At 40.0% G+C, this 21,343-nt stretch overlaps 1 protein-coding gene across 6 annotated transcripts in view; it reads right to left on the bottom strand.

The window, feature by feature from the left end:
- Positions 1-21,078, bottom strand: part of LOC311006741 (uncharacterized protein) — a 140,556-nt gene extending 119,478 nt beyond the window's left edge. The window contains exons 1-11 of one of the 6 annotated variants that reach the window (XM_083999668.1): positions 20,969-21,078; positions 18,955-19,108; positions 18,768-18,785; positions 15,758-15,963; positions 15,110-15,271; positions 14,385-14,538; positions 14,203-14,220; positions 13,316-13,390; positions 13,185-13,282; positions 12,617-12,727; positions 11,554-11,874 (exon numbers count right to left, since the gene is read on the bottom strand). In XM_083999668.1, coding sequence (XP_083855794.1) covers positions 12,668-12,727; positions 13,185-13,282; positions 13,316-13,390; positions 14,203-14,220; positions 14,385-14,538; positions 15,110-15,271; positions 15,758-15,963; positions 18,768-18,785; positions 18,955-19,108; positions 20,969-20,986 — 963 coding nt within the window. In that variant the 5' untranslated portion in view covers positions 20,987-21,078 and the 3' untranslated portion in view covers positions 11,554-11,874; positions 12,617-12,667. Of the gene's footprint in view, positions 1-11,553; positions 11,875-12,616; positions 12,728-13,184; positions 13,391-14,202; positions 14,221-14,271; positions 14,539-15,109; positions 15,272-15,757; positions 15,964-18,767; positions 18,786-18,954; positions 19,109-20,968 lie in introns of those variants that run through there. The other 5 variants (XM_083999665.1, XM_083999669.1, XM_083999666.1 and 2 more) reach the window with 5 other exon arrangements.
- Between the last annotated feature and the right edge of the window lie 265 nt (positions 21,079-21,343).

Raw genomic sequence — 21,343 nt, 5'->3', positions numbered from 1 at the left:
AAGCTGGGGAACAATCGTCTGTCAAAGAAGGGAAAGGAAAAAAAATTGTCTAATCACCGCAACTTTTCCGCAAATTGGACCAATCATCGGTGCTTTCTGCGAGTTCCACCGCAGAGAATGTGAGTCGGGACGGAGTGGTGGTCCAAAGAAAGTGAGTCCATGGAGGAACGGCATGGCTGGCTGACAGCAAGAAACTTATACAATATGTACAAAGTGATAAGTAAATGAACGCGAACTGAGTCGAACGTGTTGAGTGTGTGAGCTGTCCTGGTTGAACGCACAAGCCTGTGTGTCCCCGCAGCACTCACCGAGGGAGAATCCAGTACGCCACCACAGGAGCAGGCCGTCAACGTTTCCGCGCCCTAATTGGCGAGAATTGTAAACCTAATAATAGCAAAACGGTAGAGTTTAAAAAAAAATTCACCCCCCTCAGAGTGTGTGCGGGGGTAGAAACTATTGGTTGAGACCAAAAAAATAAAATGTTCCAGGCTGTATATGTTTTTTTAAGCTGTAAAGTCGGCTATTTTAACATGGGGCTCAATTGGAGTTGCTCCCTTCTGGAGCCAGCCCCCAGAGGAAGCCGACGGGATTGCAGTTTTTTGAACGCGGGTGTGAGCTTCACTTCTCAGACCGACAACTGCCCCCTTGACGTTAATCTTGCGATAAAAAAATTGACGCCATTAAAATTGTTTTGCGATAACGCGTTAACAGCCTTAGTAATTTCTTATACTCTGTCAATTGGCCATGCACCGTGTTGCAGTGCACGAAAATAGCACTGCGCAGGGTTCGCCACCGTGCACTGCTTGGCCTGGTACTAATTAGAGCCCCTTGTAAATGGCCCAGTATCACAAAATCCTGGAGTTCTGTGCATTATTGCTCGCTGATAGATTGCTGCACATTTTAACTCTTTGACTGCCAGCCATTCTCACAGCAGCTTCCTCCAGCTTGCCAGGCATTTTCCAGCTTTTTGACTGATTTCCGTAGACCCACCAATATATTATGTACTGTTACTACATACACATTCAACCCATCAAAGGAAAGATGAGGGTCTCTAGTTTCCAGCAAAAAAAAACTGTTTGTTTCTATCTTGTTCCAGTCTTGTGAAATTTGCGGTTGAATATAGGTTAGTTTAGCCCAAAATGCCATTTTGGCACCAAAATCTTGAGAAAAAGAGGTTTTTGTGTCGGCTGTCATTTTCAGGTGAACCAGTACAATTGGCTCCTTTATATTTTGCTTTAGTGATGCCTCAACATCTGTACAGTTGTTCTCTTGTAAACAACAACAAAATCAACACTGACAAATGACTTTTGATGACAAAAGACAAAACATTTAGCTACTGACACACACTACTGCAGCCTTTTTTTCCTTCTTTTCTTTGAGTTACAACTTTTTCTTTCCTTTTTTTAGTGTGTGTGCGTACGTGACGTGTGCGTGTGCATACGTGTGTGTGTGCGTGCGTGTGTGTCTGTGTCTGTGTGTGTGTGTGTGCACGCGCGCGCGTGCGCGGATCAGTTCGACAGGTTTTTGTAGCCGAAACACGGCGCTTTAGATCAGATCCAGCTTCCTCTGGTCAGCAGGCAGCGGTCTCACTCTCTCTCTCTGTCTCACACACACATCTACACACACACACACACACACACATCTACACACAGCCTGCAGCTCTGGCTGACGTGCCCCCTGAACTCACAGCCACAGACATGTACGCTCACAACAGACACTCCCACCATCTTTAGCTCCGTTTAGCTCTCCTCACGTTCGCCGCGGCGCCGTCCGCTCCTCATCCACACTAGATCGCGGGGTTTTCAAGCTGCTATCTGAGTGATTTCTCGCAAAATCTGGCGACTTTCCAAACGCTCTTGATGACTAACGACGAGCGATCAACGGGGTTGTTGTTACTAACGTTTGTGCTTTGTATCACGGAGCTGCACGGAGCTTCGACGAGCTGCCGAGCCGCCATGAGCCCCGCCGCCGCCCCCGAAGCTCTCACCGGCGGCCAGAGAGTCACGGAGCGGAGCGGCTGCAGTCAGACACCCGCACCGCTCCGTGAGGGGGGAAAAACACGCTATATTTTTTGTATCTCTCAATCCAAATGTGTTTTTCTGCACTTTATTTTGATGATACAAGTCTGATCTTCACAGAGGAGTAGGGCAAGACATTCAGCATGGCGTTGCCATTAAAAAAACGCTAAGACGAGTTATCTCGTCTTTGGCAGACTACGCTTGGATTCGCTAAGACGAGATAACTCGTCTTTGGCAGTGAAAGAGTTAATCATCTCTGTGCAATTATTGTGGCATTTAGCAAATAAAAACAATTTGGGGTATCCTAACTCAGCCTTTCTCAAACTTTTTTCAGTCAGGGAACCTTTCAAAAGTGCATAAAATCTCAAGGCACCCCAGTGTAAAATATGATTATAGCAACTTTATAGCACGTAAAAACACAGGTTTACAAAGTGCTTCACAAAACAATAAATCAGAGACACAAATGGGGAGCATACATCAGTCTAACTGCCCAAAAGTCCAACGGCTCATTTCTCTGACTACCCATTCTACAGTGTTAAGGGTAGGTTTAGGGCAGGGGTTATCAACTATATTTGTTGAAGGGCCAGAATCTTTCTCAACAGACACCTTGGGCCGGACATTCAAATTAACAATGAAATTAAATTCACCTTTTTGCCTAATAATGTATTCGTTTATATTATATTTCACCTGTAAGCTCATAATTTTCGTTTATACACATCTTTGGTGTTTGGTATGCTATAAAATGAAAAATCTTGGTAACACTTTACACTAAGGTACACAAAATTAGAGTAGTTAATGAGTAACTAATGAAGAACTAATGAGGAACTAATGAGTAGTTAGTGAGGAATTGAGCTACACAAAATTACAGTAGTTACTGAGGAACTAAGGTACACAAAATTACAATAGTTACTGAGGAACTACTGATTAATTAACTATTAGTTAATGGTCAGTTCTTCAGGAACCCCTGATCAAATTTCAGAGGAGTAGTTAATGAGGAACTAATGCGTAGTTAGTTAGGGAACTGAGATACACAAAATTAGAGTAGTTACTGAGGAACTAATGATTAACTAACTATTAGTTAATGGTCAGTTCTTCAGGAACCCCTGATCAAATTTCAGAGGAGTAGTTAATGAGGAACTAATGAGGAACTATTAATGATCAGTTCTTCATTAACTCATGATCAAATTTCATAGAAAGTTAATCACAACTTGATGATTAGTGAACTAGTTACTTCATCAGTACAGAATCATTACTCAGTAACATGTCCAGTAGTTAACCTTTATGACCTAAAGTGACACATAATGAGTGGTTTTTCATTTCTTCATCTTCATCTTTACATTAGTTGTTCCTTCAAAAATCACAGACAGCAGGATTCTTTAGAAGATTTTATTCATTAATTTCAGACCACATACACATCAATATGACCATCCATGTTGCCTTCGAAATAAATATGATAGTTTGTCACATGTTTGGTAGGCTAAATGAATGTATCATGGGGCTGTGTAGTACTGTATACTGATCACACCGTGGTTCACAGTAAAGTTGTTTGAGGTGCACAAAATTTAGAGTAGTTATTTACTATGAAACAAATTTGGAATGAATGAGGAACTCACTATTAGTTAATGGTGAGTTATTCAGTAACTCCTAATCAAATTACTGAGGAACTAACTATTACTTAATCATTAGTTACCCTTTTTGTGTACCTTAAGGTAAAGTGAGACATCAAAATGAGTAGGTAATGAGTACTGAATCATTACTTAGTCATTAGTTACCCTTTTTGTGTACCTTATAGTAAAGTGAGACATCAAAAGGACTAGGTAATGAGTACTGAATCATTAGTTACCCATTTTGTGTACCTTATAGTAAAGTGAGACATCAAAATGACTAGGTAATGAGTACTGAATCATTAGTTACCCTTTTTGTGTACCTTATAGTAAAGTGAGACATCAAAATGACTAGGTGATGAGTACTGAATCATTACTGAATCATTAGTTACTCTTTTTGTGCACCTTATAGTAAAGTGAAACATCAATATGAGTAGGTAATAAGTACTGAATCATTACCTAGTCATTAGTTACTATTTTTGTGTAAGGTACACAAACATTACAGTAGTTACTGATGAACTAATGAAGAACCAAAATAATCATTTGCCTCTATGTGCACCAAAATAACTTTTGTCTTCACGGGCACCAAAATAAGATTTTACCTGCACAGGTACACCAAAATAACATTTTTTTTTATGTCCACACACAAGAAAATATGATAGAATGTAAAAAAAAATAATAATAAAAAGAGAAAGAAAAGAAAAGAAAAACCTTTGTAGCTTTCTTGTTTTAATAATAGCCTAATAAAAAATAACAAGTGTGTAGCGTCCCCAGCTAAATGATGGTCACAAATGATGAAACTGATGGTTCACATTCCTTCATTCCATGGACCGTATTCAGTTGCAGACACACCGTAAGAGCTATGAGAAGAAAATAAAATACAGTTACCTTTCCTTTTACATAAATGAAATTATTTTTAACTGCTTTTATCACATAAACAATCATAATAATAATAATAATAATAAATTTAATTTGTAATGCACTTTTCATCGGCACGATCTCAAAGTGCTACAATTGTTAAAACAAGGTAGGGAAAGTAGAGTTAAAAACAGGGTAGAAGGAAGAGTTAAAAATGTTAAAAACAGGGTAAAGGAAATAAAAACATGCTCAATGTAAGTTGACTCCCTTTTTATCTATTTAATCAAAAGACAATATCCAAATGGAGTGCTGTATTACCATGAAATAAATATTTTTAACCGTTTGTTTTTAATCCAATAAACTGTTTTTAACCTTACCAGACCTCACATCAAACAGACAAAACAGTCCTGTTGCATTAATAAAACAATCAACGAGTTAGCTTAGCTTTATCTCACTTCAATGTATTGAAGTGAGATGGAGCTAAGCTAAGCTAACTAAGCCGAGCTGGCCAATGCTAATAGCTACCGCTAACCACAACATGTTCCATACATACATGAGACTATCAACGGCGACCAAACTCGAGCCGGACATAAATATAACATGAAAAGGTAACAAAAACAAACCTTGTGCCCCTTATTAGCCAGGTGCTAGGGCGTTTCATGTAAGTTAGGCACACTTTTAGCATTGAAGACACTCTGGCCTTGCAGACACACTGCCGGTATAATCCGTAGCACCGGAAGTTTATGAGGTCTCGGCGAGACGCTTTCAAAATAAAAGCACTGAATATAACGTCGGCTTAATATATAAGAAATAAAGCCCTGACCTTGACTAATGTTCAGAAACTAAATAAATAAACATAAAAACAACAAATGAAGTAATGTTCTTATCATAAAGGTCATTTACAAAGTGTCATTTGTCTTTTATTTTGGAAACGAGATCATCATTTCCTGTGCATCTTTACTGTGAGGAGCAGTGAATTCACTTGGCACAAGAGAAGCAATTGACCATGCCACAAGAGAAGCAATGGACCATGCAGGGAAAAGCAAAAGAAGATAAATCCCATTTCGACGATATCTCGAGGATGAGGGTGTGACCGTACAGTGATATTTTAATGGTATCTGTCTTTTTTTTTTTTTTTTGGAAGATGTGTAAGATGACTCCTCAAATTTTACTATGCTAACTTTCTCCAAAGTGACCTAGCATAGCATCGATGCTATGGTCGGTTAACAGAATGTAGCATTGATGCTACACTTGCACACGTTGTACAAAACATTAAATAACCTGTTAACTGCATCTGAATCGCGGGATTCTTTGCTTTCCGAGGGTCCTTCAATGGTGCCTCTATGAAAGTATGCTCAAGTGTTGCATTGATGCTAGCTCGGTTTAGCTCTGTTCCCTTACCATGTGGTTACATGACGCATATCGTCCCTTGTTGTCATAGGTGCACCATTCAAAAAATCCAGTGATTCAGATGCTGTTCACAACTCGTCTCTATCATATACGGTTCATAAGTTATTAAATATTGACAAAAATGTGCAACCTCAGCATCAATGCTATGCTCGGTTTAGCTTCTCTTCCAGTGTCACGTGTTGTCGTAGAGGCACCATTCAAGGACCCTCGGAAAGCGGATAACCCCCCCGATTCAGATGCTGTTCACAGCTCGTCTCTATCATAAACGGTTCATAAGTTATTGTTTTGTAAAACATGTGCAAGCGTAGCATCAATGTAACGTTCGGTTAACCAAACTACGGTCGGTTTTAGAGGGCTAAATTCACTTTGGACAAAGTTATCTTACAGTAAATTTGAGGAGCAATCTTACCGAATTTGTATATATATATAAAAAAAGAGAGAGATACCATTAAAATGTACTTATACTGTACAGTCACATCCTCATCCTCGAGATATAGAACGTCTCTGATATAGTTGAGATGGGAGCTTCTGCTCTTCCTTGCTCTGTCCATTACTTCTCTCATCGTCGTCAAATGAATTCACTGCTCCTCACAGTAAAGCTGCACAGGTGAGCCACCGGAATTGAAGATCTTGTTTCCAAAATAAAAGACATGACTTTTTTTAAGCAAGTAAGTTACAAAGGTTTTTGTTGTTGTTTTACATTCTATGTCATTTTGGTGCACATGGAGGCAAATGATTATTTTGGTTCCTCATTAGTTCATCAGTAACTACTGTAATGTTTGTGTACCTTACACAAAAATAGTAACTAATGATTCAGTAATGATTCAGTACTTATTACCTACTCATTTTGATGTCTCACTTTACTATAAGGTACACAAAATGGGTAACTAATGATTCAGTACTCATTACCTAGTCCTTTTGATGTCTCACTTTACTATAAGGTACACAAAAAGGGTAACTAATGATTCAGTACTCATTACCTACTCAATTTGATTTCTCACTTTACTATAAGGTACACAAAAAGGGTAACTAATGACTAAGTAATGATTCAGTACTCATTACCTACTCATTTTGATGTCTCACTTTACCTTAAGGTACACAAAAAGGGTAACTAATGATTAAGTAATAGTTAGTTCCTCAGTAATTTGATTAGGAGTTACTGAATAACTCACCATTAACTAATAGTGAGTTCCTCATTCATTCCAAATTTGTTTCATAGTAAATAACTACTCTAAATTTTGTGCACCTCAAACAACTTTACTGTGAACCACGGTGTGATCAGTATACAGTACTACACAGCCCCATGATACATTCATTTAGCCTACCAAACATGTGACAAACTATCATATTTATTTCAAAGGCAAAATGGATGGTCATATTGATGTGTATGTGGTCTGAAATTAATGAATAAAATCTTCTCAAGAATCCTGCTGTCTGTGATTTTTTTAAGGAACTACTAATGTAAAGATGAAGATGAAGAAATGAAAAACCACTCATTATGTGTCACTTTAGGTCATAAAGGTTAACTACTGGACATTTTATTGAGTAATGATTCTGTACTGATGAAGTAACTAGTTCGCTAATCATCAAGTTGTGATTAACTTTCTATGAAATTATATAATGAGTTAATGAAGAACTGATCATTAATAGTTCCTCATTAGTTCCTCATTAACTACTCCTCGGAAATTTGATCAGGGGTTCCTGAAGAACTGACCATTAACTAATAGTTAGTTAATCATTAGTTCCTCAGTAACTACTGTAATTTTGTGTATCTCATTTCCCTAACTAACTACTCATTAGTTCCTCAGTAACTACTCCTCTGAAATTTGATCAGGGGTTCCTGAAGAACTGACCATTAACTAATAGTTAATTAATCAGTAGTTCCTCAGTAACTACTGTAATTTTGTGTAGCTTAGTTCCTCAGTAACTACTGTAATTTTGTGTAGCTTAGTTCCTCACTAACTACTCATTAGTTCCTCATTAGTTCTTCATTAGTTACTCATTAACTACTCTAATTTTGTGTACCTTAGTGTAAAGTGTTACCAAAATCTTGACTCCGCGCGCACAGTGAAATTCTTGGACTGGCGCAAGACGGACGTCTTGCCAATAATGTTTTCATTCATCGGACGCGGAAGCGCTGTGAATAGCCGAGAAGCGGAGCCAGTTTCCTTTCGCCGCCCATGTTAATGTGTTGTTCGCTGCAGGGCGTGAGCCGGCCGCGGTCTGGTGTGTTTCGGCGTTTCGGCGTCTGGTCTGTTTTGTGCGCGAGCTGCGAGTGACTGCGTTAATCCTGGCAGGAAGTCAATCACAGAAACACGAGAGAATCTGGTCAATTCCGCTAACATGTGGCCCACTAGCATTAATGAGCTAATAGCCTAGCAATAGCATTCACAGGCTAACTGGTTAGCTAGATAATCATAAAGATATAAACCATAATGAATGGCATAAAATGATAAACAAACATATCACACTCACTGGTCTCTGAACGCACACTGTGGAGCTCCCAACTCCCGACCGACACAGCAACAATAATAATCAGCAAAGTCTCTCCCTCTTTCTCTGTGGCAAGTTTCCACCTGCTGCGCTCTCACTCTGCTGAGGCTCCTTTTTCGCCAGCAGGGGGCGCAGCGCGGTCACTCTATGCCTTTCTGAGGCTGTCCACAATACCCTCATTATATAACTAACAGTTAGAACGAACTATCAATCAAGCTAGGCGTTCAGCACACAATTAAGCAGCAGGGATACAGAGGGCATAGAAATTTAGTCCTGGTTGATTCTTTTTCAGGTAATTTATGAAAACTGTGAAAATAAAATGTACACAATAGTTCATAGTGGCATGTGGTTTCAAGCTGTGCCAAAAATGGACATTTTGGAAACTCGCCTGAGTATTTTGTAGTAACATTTTGTTCTGTTTCACATTATCAGACAGAGCAGAGACAATGTTGTACAATTGAATTCATCAGGAGTCCGTTTGCTAATACAATAAGGTAGCGCCCTCTAGTGATGCACGGGTCGGATTTTTTTCCAACCGTATCACAGCGTGGGGCAGGTTTACAACTGCATTGGATTTCTTCAGGTAAGTTACAAGGCTTTTGCATCTGTCCATCACTTGACTCACGTCTCTCATGTATGCTGGGGTGTTCTCTTTGATGTCAAATGTGTGTTTAAGCACAGTGTTTATGACATGGGTATCCACTTGTAGCTGCGGAGGGCAGCGTAGACATTGGCTCCCTGTGGTCACTCACGAACGTGGCATTTGTTAAACGATCAGCTTCTATCCCGAAGTCATGCAGCTCCTTGATCGTTTGCTCGTTGAAGTTCAAGCTGTCTTTTTAAGAGTAGAGTCAAATTCAGCTGTGGTTATGACGCGACTCTTCAACTTCCAATCTTCGCTGATGAAGTGACCAGTGAAAGCTGTGTATGCCCGTTTATTGCAATCATCGGCCCACATGTCAGTCGTAATTCCAATGCCACAATCCAGAGCTTTATTGATCTATTTTGCAAGTTTTTTTTTTTTTTTTTCTGTGGCCGTCTCTTTGGCTCTGTCGCGGATGGTTTGCCTGTGAGGGAGTACACTGCTGGCTTCCACACGTCTGTAATGCGCCCCGACATTAATAAGACACTGAGCTACAGCACAGAATCCACTACCAGATACGATGTCAAAGGGCCGCAGATCTTGACAGCACAGTTCAACGCAGGCATTGGTGACATCTGATTTGTGTTGGGATTTTCGGGCATTTATATCACTTTGAGACATGTCCTTCTTCTTAGATCCACAAACATGACTGCTCATGGTTGAAGTGCCTTGACTTGGCTGTCGGGGACGGCTCTCCATTCCGAAACCCCCCCACTCCGAAACACCGCTATTCTGAACGTCCCCCCGAAACACCGCCAGAGGCTAGACAGGCTAGAAATATAATGAGCGTTATATTAATATGAAGTGCTTGTTTTGCAGTATTGCACTTCACATACCCAGTGCTTTTGTCTGCAGCAGCATGGACAAGTTCAGAAGATCTCCCCCAAACAGTAGATTTAGCCTGATTTTCTTTTGTTTTGAGTTTATAAATCCCCGATCGCAATCTCTCCCTCACCTCTTCTTCTTCTTCTTTTTTATGTATATTTTTTGGCTTTTTTGCCTTTATTTGATAGCACAGTGAGATAGACAGGAAAGGAGGAGGCAGAGAGAGGGGGAATGACATGCAGGAAAGGTCCGCCCGACGCGGGATTCGAACCGGGGACGCCTGCGTTGAGGACCATAGCCTCTACATGGGGCAGCTGCTTTAACCACTGCGCCACGCACCGCCCCGGCTTCTTTTTTAATCTTCTTTTGTTTTGGCCGTTGCTTGGCGCTCTCGTGACGTCAGACGTGCATTTATGTAAACTATCAACAGTAAAGGAGTAGCCATAGCCAATATTCTGACATTAATACACATTAATAATTTATTTAATTTAATTTAATTTTCCAAATTTACAGTCGACAGCAAAGGAAGCTAAATATTCCAAAAAAGAGCATTTTCTTTTTTTCTTCTTTGTTTTAAGAAAATATGAGTGCTAAACTAGGATCATTTGAATAAGTAAAAATAAACTACAGAGCAATAGGGTATGAAAATAGTTCTTTTTTTTCAACTCCTGACGAACAATGACATGATTGATGAAGGATTTGTGACAGCTTGTTGTATGAGCCCTCCCTCTGATCACTGACCAAAAAAAACAAAAACAAAACAACATTCAACTTTAACTCTTTCGCGACCATCGACGAGTTAACTCGTCAAAACCGTTTTTTTTTTTTACAGATTATGATAATAGACACTCTGAGGTACCCTGTGTGTGAATATGGTAGTCCTCTGGTATGTAAAAACTGTTTTAAACTACAATCAAAACATAATGTTTTTTATAAACTGTGTAATCTGGGTTTTGTTTGAGTAATCGGTCTCCTTGAACGCTGCTCTGGGGACAGCGTGCAGCGCTGTGCGGCTGTCGGCTACAGTGTTGCAACTTTCTTGCTAAATCTGGCGACTTTCCAAACCCTCTTGGCGACTTTTTCCGGTGCTGTTACAAACGTTTCTGGTTTGGAGACTTGGATCTGAAAGCCCGTTATCACTGCTGTTTTCACCGTGTAGCGGGCGCTGTGCAGCGGGTGCTGTGACCGGCCGCCCCCGCTCCGAAGCACCCACTGGCGGCCAGTCACACAGCAGTGTCACGGAGCTGCTCCGCTGCAGCCAGAGACCTGCATCGCTGCACTCCACGCCGCCACAACCCCCAGATTTGCCTACAAATATACTTATTTAGCCGTAGAAATGATTTGGGACACATGCCACACTGCAGATTACCGGTAAAATGAGCCGATTGCCACTTGACACAAAAGTGCATTTTTCTCTGAAACTAGAACGGGAGCTCCGTTTTTGGAGAAACCCAGCTCTCTTCTTCTCCTTCGTACTCACAAACGAAACGGCGGAAAAACTCGCAGTTTTTTCGAGGAGCACTTTGGAAAGTCACTCTTCAACCACGTGAAAACCGTTTGTTTCTAGGTGATGTACAGAGTTCGGTTCGACGTGAGAAAAAAGGTAAAAAATAGCCAAAAACATGTGGTCCTGAGCGGATGTGCTGAGCAATTAGTGTGGTCGCGATTACTTATCGAGAGACAGAAACATGGAACGGGAACACAGACAGACAGACATGACGAAGATGAAGAAATTACCTAAAATATGAGAATGACAAACATTTACAGATTAAATGAAGTATTGCACAGATTAACTTAAAAAAGCATCAGAAATATACAGCAAACTGACTGACTTACTGAATGACTTACAGTTATAATGTTATATGTTATAATGTTTTTTAAGAAAGACAAGAACAATTTTTAGTGTCATAATCATCCAGGTGGTGGGAAGGGGAGAAAAAACAAAAGACAAAAATAAATCACTGGTCATCCCATTCATCATCATCTTCAAAGTCTTCATCATCTTCATCGTCATCATCCTCATCTGTGGAAGAGAAGACAAAGGTTACACAAGTTCAACTACAACATCTGGAAATGATACAACAACACAAGTGTGTAGTAGCACACACACGCACAAATGTCCTCTTTATTAACTATACCTTCTCTGAACACATTTTAATAACTACTTTAACATAGGAGAAATGTTTCCTACAACAAGAGGCTCGTAATGGAATAAAAGGTTGTTCGAGGGCTCGTGTGTTACAAGGCTGATGAGGAAGTGGTGAAAGTCCAATTTATATTTTGGCAACCAAGTGTCATCTGACAGACGCAGAAAATGACTTAAGGTCTAGTCTTAATGTCAAGCTGACACACGGAGTTACAGCTGCAACTGCTCAGGAGTATCATTCAAGACCAAATAAACCTCTGCATGTCTCTTTGTCCCTAATAAGGAGCCATCTCTGTGTGAGCATTTCACTTTTCATAATATGTGAATATGTTCTAATGTTTATGGTAAAAGGAAAAACCAGTCACGACTCCTCAATTTCGAGTTGAATGAGTGGAGGTAATCCATCGGTAGGAAAATGCTCCTTGTTGTTTTGTTCATATGTTATTACTAACATCTAGATTATGCTCCTTTTAATATCAGTTAGATGGTTCAAGTTTCACTAATTCCACTGGTTACATTATGGTTCTGGGGGGTCACTGGTTGGACAAGATGTTCAATAATGTAACCTTGGGTATGTGCTGGCTGAGTGTAGGGAGAGTTTATTTGTTTATGAATGTACCTGAAGAGTGAATAGCTTTGCTCCTTTTCTGCATCACCTCCATCAGAGCCCCTATACGATGCCAGCCGAGGGGGCCGGGGTGGAAGGAGCTGACTCTGTGTTTTCATCCCTCTGCAAAGAAATGGCACCATCAGTCAGAGTCAAGGCAAAGGAAATATACTAATACAGGGGTTCCCAAAATTGTCCATGCCTAGGCCCCCTGAATAGCATTAGCTTGTTTGCAAACCCACTGAGTTTGAGGCTTGATGTCAGCCGCTAACCGCCAGGTTAACACCAGTTTATGAATCATTAATTATATTTTAACTGGCAAGCAATTAGAAAGGTGAGCATGGCAAATAAGGTTACAATATGTTATGTTGTTACAGATTATATTTTATAATAATGCTCAAAATATAATAATTCAATTTTATTTTGTTATTGCATTTGTTCTCATCGTCCCTCTAATTTGCTGAGGACCCCCATAAACCACCTGCCTGCACCGCAGGACAGGAGGCCTCAGCCCCAACTTTGAAAACCACTGTATCAATACATAGTTGATTGACAGGTGAGGTGATGAATGAATGCTGACCGGTTTAAGGTCTGGCTGAGACGGAGGGTGAGGCGCCGCATGAATCGAGGCGTGAGCTAGTGGAGGGGGCTGCAGGGGTGCAGAGACGCGACCTCTGGATGGACAAGGTGGAGGGGCTACTCGCCCCCTGGTGGGAGGAGGGGGCCTCTGGGCCGAGCTGTGGTGTGGGGGTGGGGGGCCACCTCTGGATGGACGAGGTGGAGGAGCTAGGGACAGAGAGAAGGAATAAAAACTTAAATAGTTTAAACAGAAAGGGTTCACAGTGCAGCATTAAAAAAACATCATGTTAAGAATTACTCATATTTCATATGTAGAAAACCTCCATGAAGAGACAACTGGAAGACGTGGGGTGTAACAGCACATCTGTCCAAAATGCTCATCAGTTCCCCAACTCTTTCTTGTATCAAGCCATGCAGTTATAAGATTAAGCCACAGGGGGCAGCCTTCTCCCATGTAACTGGTGTTAATTTCTGATAGGAAAATGAAATTCATAATAATCCTCATAATCAATGAACAACTGTCTCTGGTTACAGAAATGCTACAATAAGTTGAAATCAAACCTATTCTAAAGTTGATAGAACCAGCGATTTGGTTTTCAAAACATGCCTTTTGTTTTCTCTTACTGATCCCTGAACACTAGTTTGGGTCTTTGAGTCTGGCTGCTGGTGAGAAAGGTTATCAGTTCACATGCAAAGTGTTTGTACAGTTTACAAGTGTGGCTAAGACTGAGGTTACATAGCAGAAAAGTGATCACTGCACGACTGTTAATCCATCAATTTGGTTTAAACAGGAAGCAGTGTGCTGTAGGAATGCTGCATCTTTCATGGCACTAGTTAAGAGTCAAAAAGCCCCAGAATCAGGTAACAGAAGCACATTCAACTCAGACTGAGAGAGTACAACGGAAAACACTGCACTCACTTGAACTGACACTATATCACTGAAATCTCAGGTTACAGTACAATCCAACTCTACATGCGCAGTCATGAGCTGTCACAGCAGGTCATGCATAGAAACCTACCACTCCACTTGGGCGGACCTGGGGATAAAATCACTACAAGAGTTAGATTGTCTTAAACTGACAGCCAACCCATTAAAACATACGGTGGGTATCAAAAACCAAAAAAATGTGCACAGAGTAAAACTGTATCACCACACAGGACATGTCCTGACAGTCTGTATGTGGCTGCATGTCTGCCTTACCTAGTCTCCGGAGCTCATCCTTGACAGCTTCTACGCCTCCTTTCTTCTCGATGAAGTCGTAGATGACCTTAGAAGTCTCCTTGTCCTTCAGCTCAGCCTCGGAGATGCCACACATGTCAAACAGGTTCTTTAGCTCTGGGTCCAGGTTATTCAGCTGAGGAAAAACACACACCAGGGAAGACCTGACATTTAGTAAATACATCAATTGTGTAATCTGCAAAGATGGCTGCACTGTAAGTGTGAGTTTAGGTTACAACTACTAAAAACTTCTGCACATCCACAATGGCAGACAGGTGCGTTGGAGAGGAACAGCTGGGCCACAAGACAAAGAAAAAGGAGGCTCCCGCACACTGTCTTCACTTGCACAATAGTTTTAATAGTTTACAACGTTTCGGTCCAAAGGACCTTCGTCAGGTAATGTTCCCATAACCTGACGAAGGTCCTTTTGGTTTACAACGTTTCAACGTTTCAACGTTGTAAACTATTAAAACTATTGTGCAAGTGAAGACAGTGTGCGGGAGCCTCCTTTTTCTTTCAGTTTGGGTTACCACAGTGATGATTAAATAATGCAACAATCTGGGCTGTGTCGTCGCACAGACACTAATAATATCACATTATCAAATGCATACAAATAGTCTACCAGTTGATAATGTGTGAAATGAAGAGTTCATTAATTCATCCTCGGGGACACATTGAGAGACACTGACTGAAATTGTATTAATTACCAAATGTCTGGGGCGGTGTTTGGCTCGGTTGGTGGAGCGCCCACCCAATGTGCTGAGGCTGTGGTCCTCTGCAGGCGACCCCGGTTCGGGTCCTGCGCCAGGCGGCCCTGTCCTGCGTGTCATTCCCCCCTCTCGGCCTCCCGTTTCCTTTCTCTCTCTCAGCTGTCCTGTCAATTAAAGGCATAAAAGCCCCCCCAAAATACTTTAAAAAAAAAATTACCAAATGTGTTTCATTACCATTACCAAGGAAATTGACATGCCTAGTTTTTAGTAAGTGGTTCAGGCTCATTGTATTTAACCACAAGTGAACCAATAAAAGCTAATTTAATAAATTGAGAGACAAATAACTGAGATTTCTCCTCATTAATTATATTTTGCCTGGCAAGCAATTAGAAAGGTGAGCATGGCAAATAAGGTTACAATACGTATGTTATGTTGTTACAGATTATATTTTATAATAATGCTCAAAATATGATAATTCAAATTTATTTAGTTATTTCCATTTGTTCTCATCGTCCCTCTAATTTACTGAGGACCCCCATAAACCACCTGCCGGCACCACAGGACAGGAGGCCTCAGCCCCAACTTTGAAAACCACTGTATCAATACATAGTTGATTGACAGGTGAGGTGATGAATGAATGCTGACCGGTTTAAGGTCTGGCTGAGACGGAGGGTGAGGCGCCGCATGAATCGAGGCGTGAGCTAGTGGAGGGGGCTGCAGGGGTGCAGAGATGCGACCTCTGGATGGACGAGGTGGAGGGGCTACTCGTCCCCTGGTGGGAGGAGGGGGCCTCTGGGCTGAGCTGTGGTGTGGGGGTGGGGGGCCACCTCTGGATGGACGAGGTGGAGGAGCTAGGGACAGAGAGAAGGAATAAAAACTTAAATGGTTTAACAGAAAGGGTTCACAGTGCAGCATTAAAAAAACATCATGTTAAGAATTACTCATATTTCATATGTAGAAAACCTCCATGAAGAGACAGCTGGAAGACGTGGGTTGTAACAGCACATCTGTCCAAAATGCTCATCAGTTCCCCAACTCTTTCTTGTATCAAGCCATGCAGTTATAAGATTAAGCCACAGGGGGCAGCCTTCTCCCATGTAACTGGTGTTAATTTCTGATAGGAAAATGAAATTCATAATAATCCTCATAATCAATGAACAACTGTCTCTGATTACAGAAATGCTACAATAAGTTGAAATCAAACCTATTCTAAAGTTGATAGAACCAGCGATTTGGTTTTCAAAACATGCCTTTTGTTTTCTCTTACTGATCCCTGAACACTAGTTTGGGTCTTTGAGTCTGGCTGCTGGTGAGAAAGGTTATCAGTTCACATGCAAAGTGGGTCAGTGACATATACACCAGAAAAAAGTGTTTTTTCAAAAATTTCAAATAACAAGCATGAAAATGGTTGACTTTTGTTCTACTAACTCTCATCTCTATAGAAACATATGTGGTTTTTAGATTTTCAGTTGGAATCAGAATTTATGTGACAATTTGTTTTATTAGCGCCTAAAATCGTCATATGGTGTGACATGAAAATAATTGTATATAAACTGAAAATGGATTATAGCTCTCTTAAGTTACTCACTTTATCAAAGTCATTTATCATAACTAAACTGTGATCCATTATACTTTTGTGGAAATTAATTAAATTTGTGTATTATTTTCTAAATCATTGCTCAATGTGAGACCTATGCCGTCGGTCTATCAACATATTTTCTATTTATTGTGACAAACATTGCTATAAAATTATAAAAATATTTGTGACTCTTGCTGATACTATTTTCTATGTATTCCATGAACATTTTCACGTTTTATCATTAATAAAGGTATGTCATTTTCACAATTTGGAATGTCACACCAAATGATATAGTGTCACACCATATGATCATGTCGCCATGTGTGAATGCAAACCATGTATTATCCTACTTATTATCATGTATTATTATTATTTTTATTATTATTACTATTATATTAGTTGCACTGCCTACAGTGTTCTAGTCCTATGATATTTTAGCTATCATGTATTGCCAGGCTTCAAGAAATCTGCCTAAAGGCCTTTTGAATCAACAGTGAAAGCACCCCTTAAAACCCTCCCTCAGACCTTCCTATTGGTCAGTGAATGGAAACAAGAAGTTGTTGTTTAGGCTTCTTTTCTTTTCTTTTCCTCAGCAACTCCTCTCTCATTGCAGGGTCAGAATTCAGTCTCTCCCTGTATCTCTTTGTACTCTCTGCACTTGTCATCATTACTGCCTCAAATTGACCAAAGAAAAGGGAATATGGTTTGAGGTGAAGACAAAACATTGTTTAGACTTAAACAGCATTCTAAGGTTTCTGTGAAGGGGTCTGCTGTGTCTGTCTGATAAACTAGAAATCTGTATCACCGAATAAAACTAAACTAAACACAATAAATTGTGGATAATTACAGCCTTTATGTGATGATGGACCCAAATAAATGTGTAAAAGGACAAAACATACATTTTACTTTGTTATTTATAGTTATAATAGCAGGAAATTACAATTCATATCATATGGTGTGACAATAAAATCATATGGCGTGACAGGCAGACATGTCACACCATTATGATCAAGTGTCACACCATATGATGTTTTCTGCACTTAGCACAACCTTGAGTCTTGTAGCTACACATTATCATACTAACAACATGCTAGATGTAACAAAGCAACATAGGTTTACATGAAAATATGACAAAATAATAAAATTTCTTTTGCATTTTTATGAAAAATGTGTCACACCAAAAGACATCTGGAAGTGGGACCTTTGTCAGAGTGCCAACAAGATCTGATTTATTGTACAAATAAAAATGATGGCACAACTCAGGTTGTGCAGTACTAGCAATACATTGCCAGTACTGTACAGTCTTCTTGAAGAGGGTCCTCTCCTTCCCAAGGGTGTCAAAGCAATTGCCCGTTGAAATATCCCAAAACAGTGTCACACCATATGATTTTGATTTTTGTGACAAAATCTTTTGGATTAGAATTGACTCAAAACATCATGCTTGGACATTGAAAAGAGTAGGCTCACAAATAGACATTGTATTATTTTTCTGTATTTTTTTGAGAATTTTTGCACTTATTTTTCTTAGTTTTATTCAGATTCTCACTTTGAGAAACAAGTGTCGGACAGTCACACCATATGACTTTTGTCATGTTTGGTTGAAAATTCTGAAAGAATGAGTGATGAACTGTTTAAATGTTGAGTATGTTCACATAAAGCATGATGTTCTGCACAATATTGAGAAGGTGTTTGGCAAATATATTTTTTATTCATACATGTTTGACACTGAAGACAGCAAAACTGCCATGTCACGTCATCCACCCGTTTACAAGTGTGGCTAAGACTGAGGTTACATAGCAGAAAAGTGATCACTGCACGACTGTTAATCCATCAATTTGGTTTAAACAGGAAGCAGTGTGCTGTAGGAATGCTGCATCTTTCATGGCACTAGTTAAGAGTCAAAAAGCCCCAGAATCAGGTAACAGAAGCACATTCAACTCAGACTGAGAGAGTACAACGGCAAACACTGCACTCACTTGAACTGACACTATATCACTGAAATCTCAGGTTACAGTACAATCCAACTCTACATGCGCAGTCATGAGCTGTCACAGCAGGTCATGCATAGAAACCTACCACTCCACTTGGGCGGACCTGGGGATAAAATCACCACAAGAGTTACAGTAGATTGTCTTAAACTGACAACCAACCCATTAAAACATAAGGTGGGTATCAAAAACCAAAAAAATGTGCACAGAGTAAAACTGTATCACCACACAGGACATGTCCTGACAGTCTGTATGTGGCTGCATGTCTGCCTTACCTTGTCTCCGGAGCTCATCCTTGACAGCTTCTACGCCTCCTTTCTTCTCGATGAAGTCGTAGATGACCTTAGAAGTCTCCTTGTCCTTCAGCTCAGCCTCGGAGATGCCACACATGTCAAACAGGTTCTTTAGCTCTGGGTCCAGGTTATTCAGCTGAGGAAAAACACACACCAGGGAAGACCTGACATTTAGTAAAACACATTTTCGAGTAAAACACGAGTTTTACTGCAACGAGAAGCATTTTGGATACACATGTTACCCTAAAGGGATGAATGAGGAGTTATTGTTGGGATGTTTTCTATAATATGTGTCGGTAAAGTTTTCTACTGTGTGCATATTGTTGGTAAAGTTTTCATGTGTATATTGCTGGTAAAGTTTTCGTCTATGATGTGTATGATGGGGAGTCTCATGGAGTATATGTTGGATTCTGTATTTTCTATTTCTATTTTTTTGTCCAGTAGGTCATTCATTGTGATACTGGACGTTCATTTTTCATTTTCTATACTGGATAATTTTTTATACTGGATGATTATGTTATATATAGAGGGAGCTACGGCTTTTCCAGCGCTTTATGTTTTCACTGTGCTGTTATGCTTTGTCTCCTTTTAGTATAATGGCTGACCAAAAGTTTTTTAATGGGTCTCTTTTCCTGTGGATTTGCCTGTGATATTTGATATGTCTGGGTTGTTGAATATTTGTTGTTTTTCTATATATTGTTATTTTTCTATATATTGTTACATTTTTCTACATATTTCTATTTTTCTAATGTCTGTAATGTGGTATTTTTCTCGAATGTTAATACTGATCAATCAAGTGATTAACCACACCTGTGAGTATTTAAATGCAACACTTCCTGCTGTATTTTGCACACTGAGGAAGACGTTGTCGAAACCGGTTTGTGCATGCTAAGCGCCGACGCGGTATGTAATAAAAGACAATGAGAAGGACACGAGTGCTGCTGGCCTTTCTTTTGTTTCTTTAAGTTTATCTTTTGGCCGTGCACCTCTTTAGTTTGTTCCTGAGAGTTTTGTTGGAGAGTGCGTGTTTTTCTTTGTTTTTTACTGACATTTAGTAAATACATCAATTGTGTAATCTGCAAAGATGGCTGCACTGTAAGTGTGAGTTTAGGTTACAACTACTAAAAACTTCTGCACATCCACAACGGCAGACAGGTGCGTTGGAGAGGAACAGCTGGGCCACAAGACAAAGAAAAAGGAGGCTCCCGCACACTGTCTTCACTTGCACAATAGTTTTAATAGTTTACAACGTTTCGGTCCAAAGGACCTTCGTCAGGTAATGTTCCCATAACCTGACGAAGGTCCTTTTGGTTTACAACGTTTCAACGTTTCAACGTTTCAACGTTGTAAACTATTAAAACTATTGTGCAAGTGAAGACAGTGTGCGGGAGCCTCCTTTTTCTTTCAGTTTCGGTTACCACAGTGATGATTAAATAATGCAACAATCTGGGCTGTGTCGTCGCACAGACACTAATAATATCACATTATCAAATGCATAAATAGTCTACCAGTTGATAATGTGTGAAATGAAGAGTTCATTAATTCATCCTCGGGGACACATTGAGAGACACTGAGTGAAATTGTAAAAATTACCAAATGTGTTTCATTACCATTACCATGGAAATTGACAAGCCTAGTTGTTAGTAAGTGGTTCAGGCTCATTGTATTTAACCACAAGTGAACCAATAAAAGCTAATTTAATAAATTGAGGGACAAATAATTGAGATTTCTCCTCAGTCTCATTAAACTGTAGCCAAAACTGGCAGCATGTTCATTAGCTGATGTCGTGCTGCTATGGGTTCCACAGTGGCTAAAACATAACACCGGTAAACACTGATTTATTATAAATTCACCACAGGAGTTAGATTGTCTTAAACTGACAACCAACCCATTAAAACATAAGGTGGGTATCAAAAACCAAAATAATGTGCACAAAGTAAAACTGTATCACCACACAGGACATGTCTGGACAGTCATGGCTGCATGTCTGCCTTACCTTGTCTCCGGAGCTCATCCTTGACAGCTTCTACGCCTCCTTTCTTCTTGATGAAGTTGTAGATGACCTTAGAAGTCTCCTTGTCCTTCTGGGTCCAGTTATTCAGCTGATGAAAAACACACACCAGGGAAGACCTGACATTTAGTAAATCACTGATTCTTGAGAGTCGGGACAAAACACGTTCTGAAAAACTTTTTTTGAAAATTTACACTATATTGATTAGAGTTATATATTCATGTAGATAAAGATCTGTTCTATTTAACCATGTAAAGGTGCAGGCTGGAGGTTGAAAAACATTTTTAACAAATTCACATGTTTACCATAAGGACTTGATTTGTGTCAACTCCGTCAGACACACTAAAGGTATATAATTAT

The sequence above is a fragment of the Trachurus trachurus genome, assembly GCF_905171665.1.
Source record: "Trachurus trachurus genome assembly, chromosome: 23".
In the NCBI taxonomy this organism is placed as follows: Eukaryota; Metazoa; Chordata; class Actinopteri; order Carangiformes; family Carangidae; genus Trachurus; species Trachurus trachurus.
Note: the sequence above shows the minus strand (reverse complement) of the source record. Positions and strands in the feature narration are given on the sequence as shown.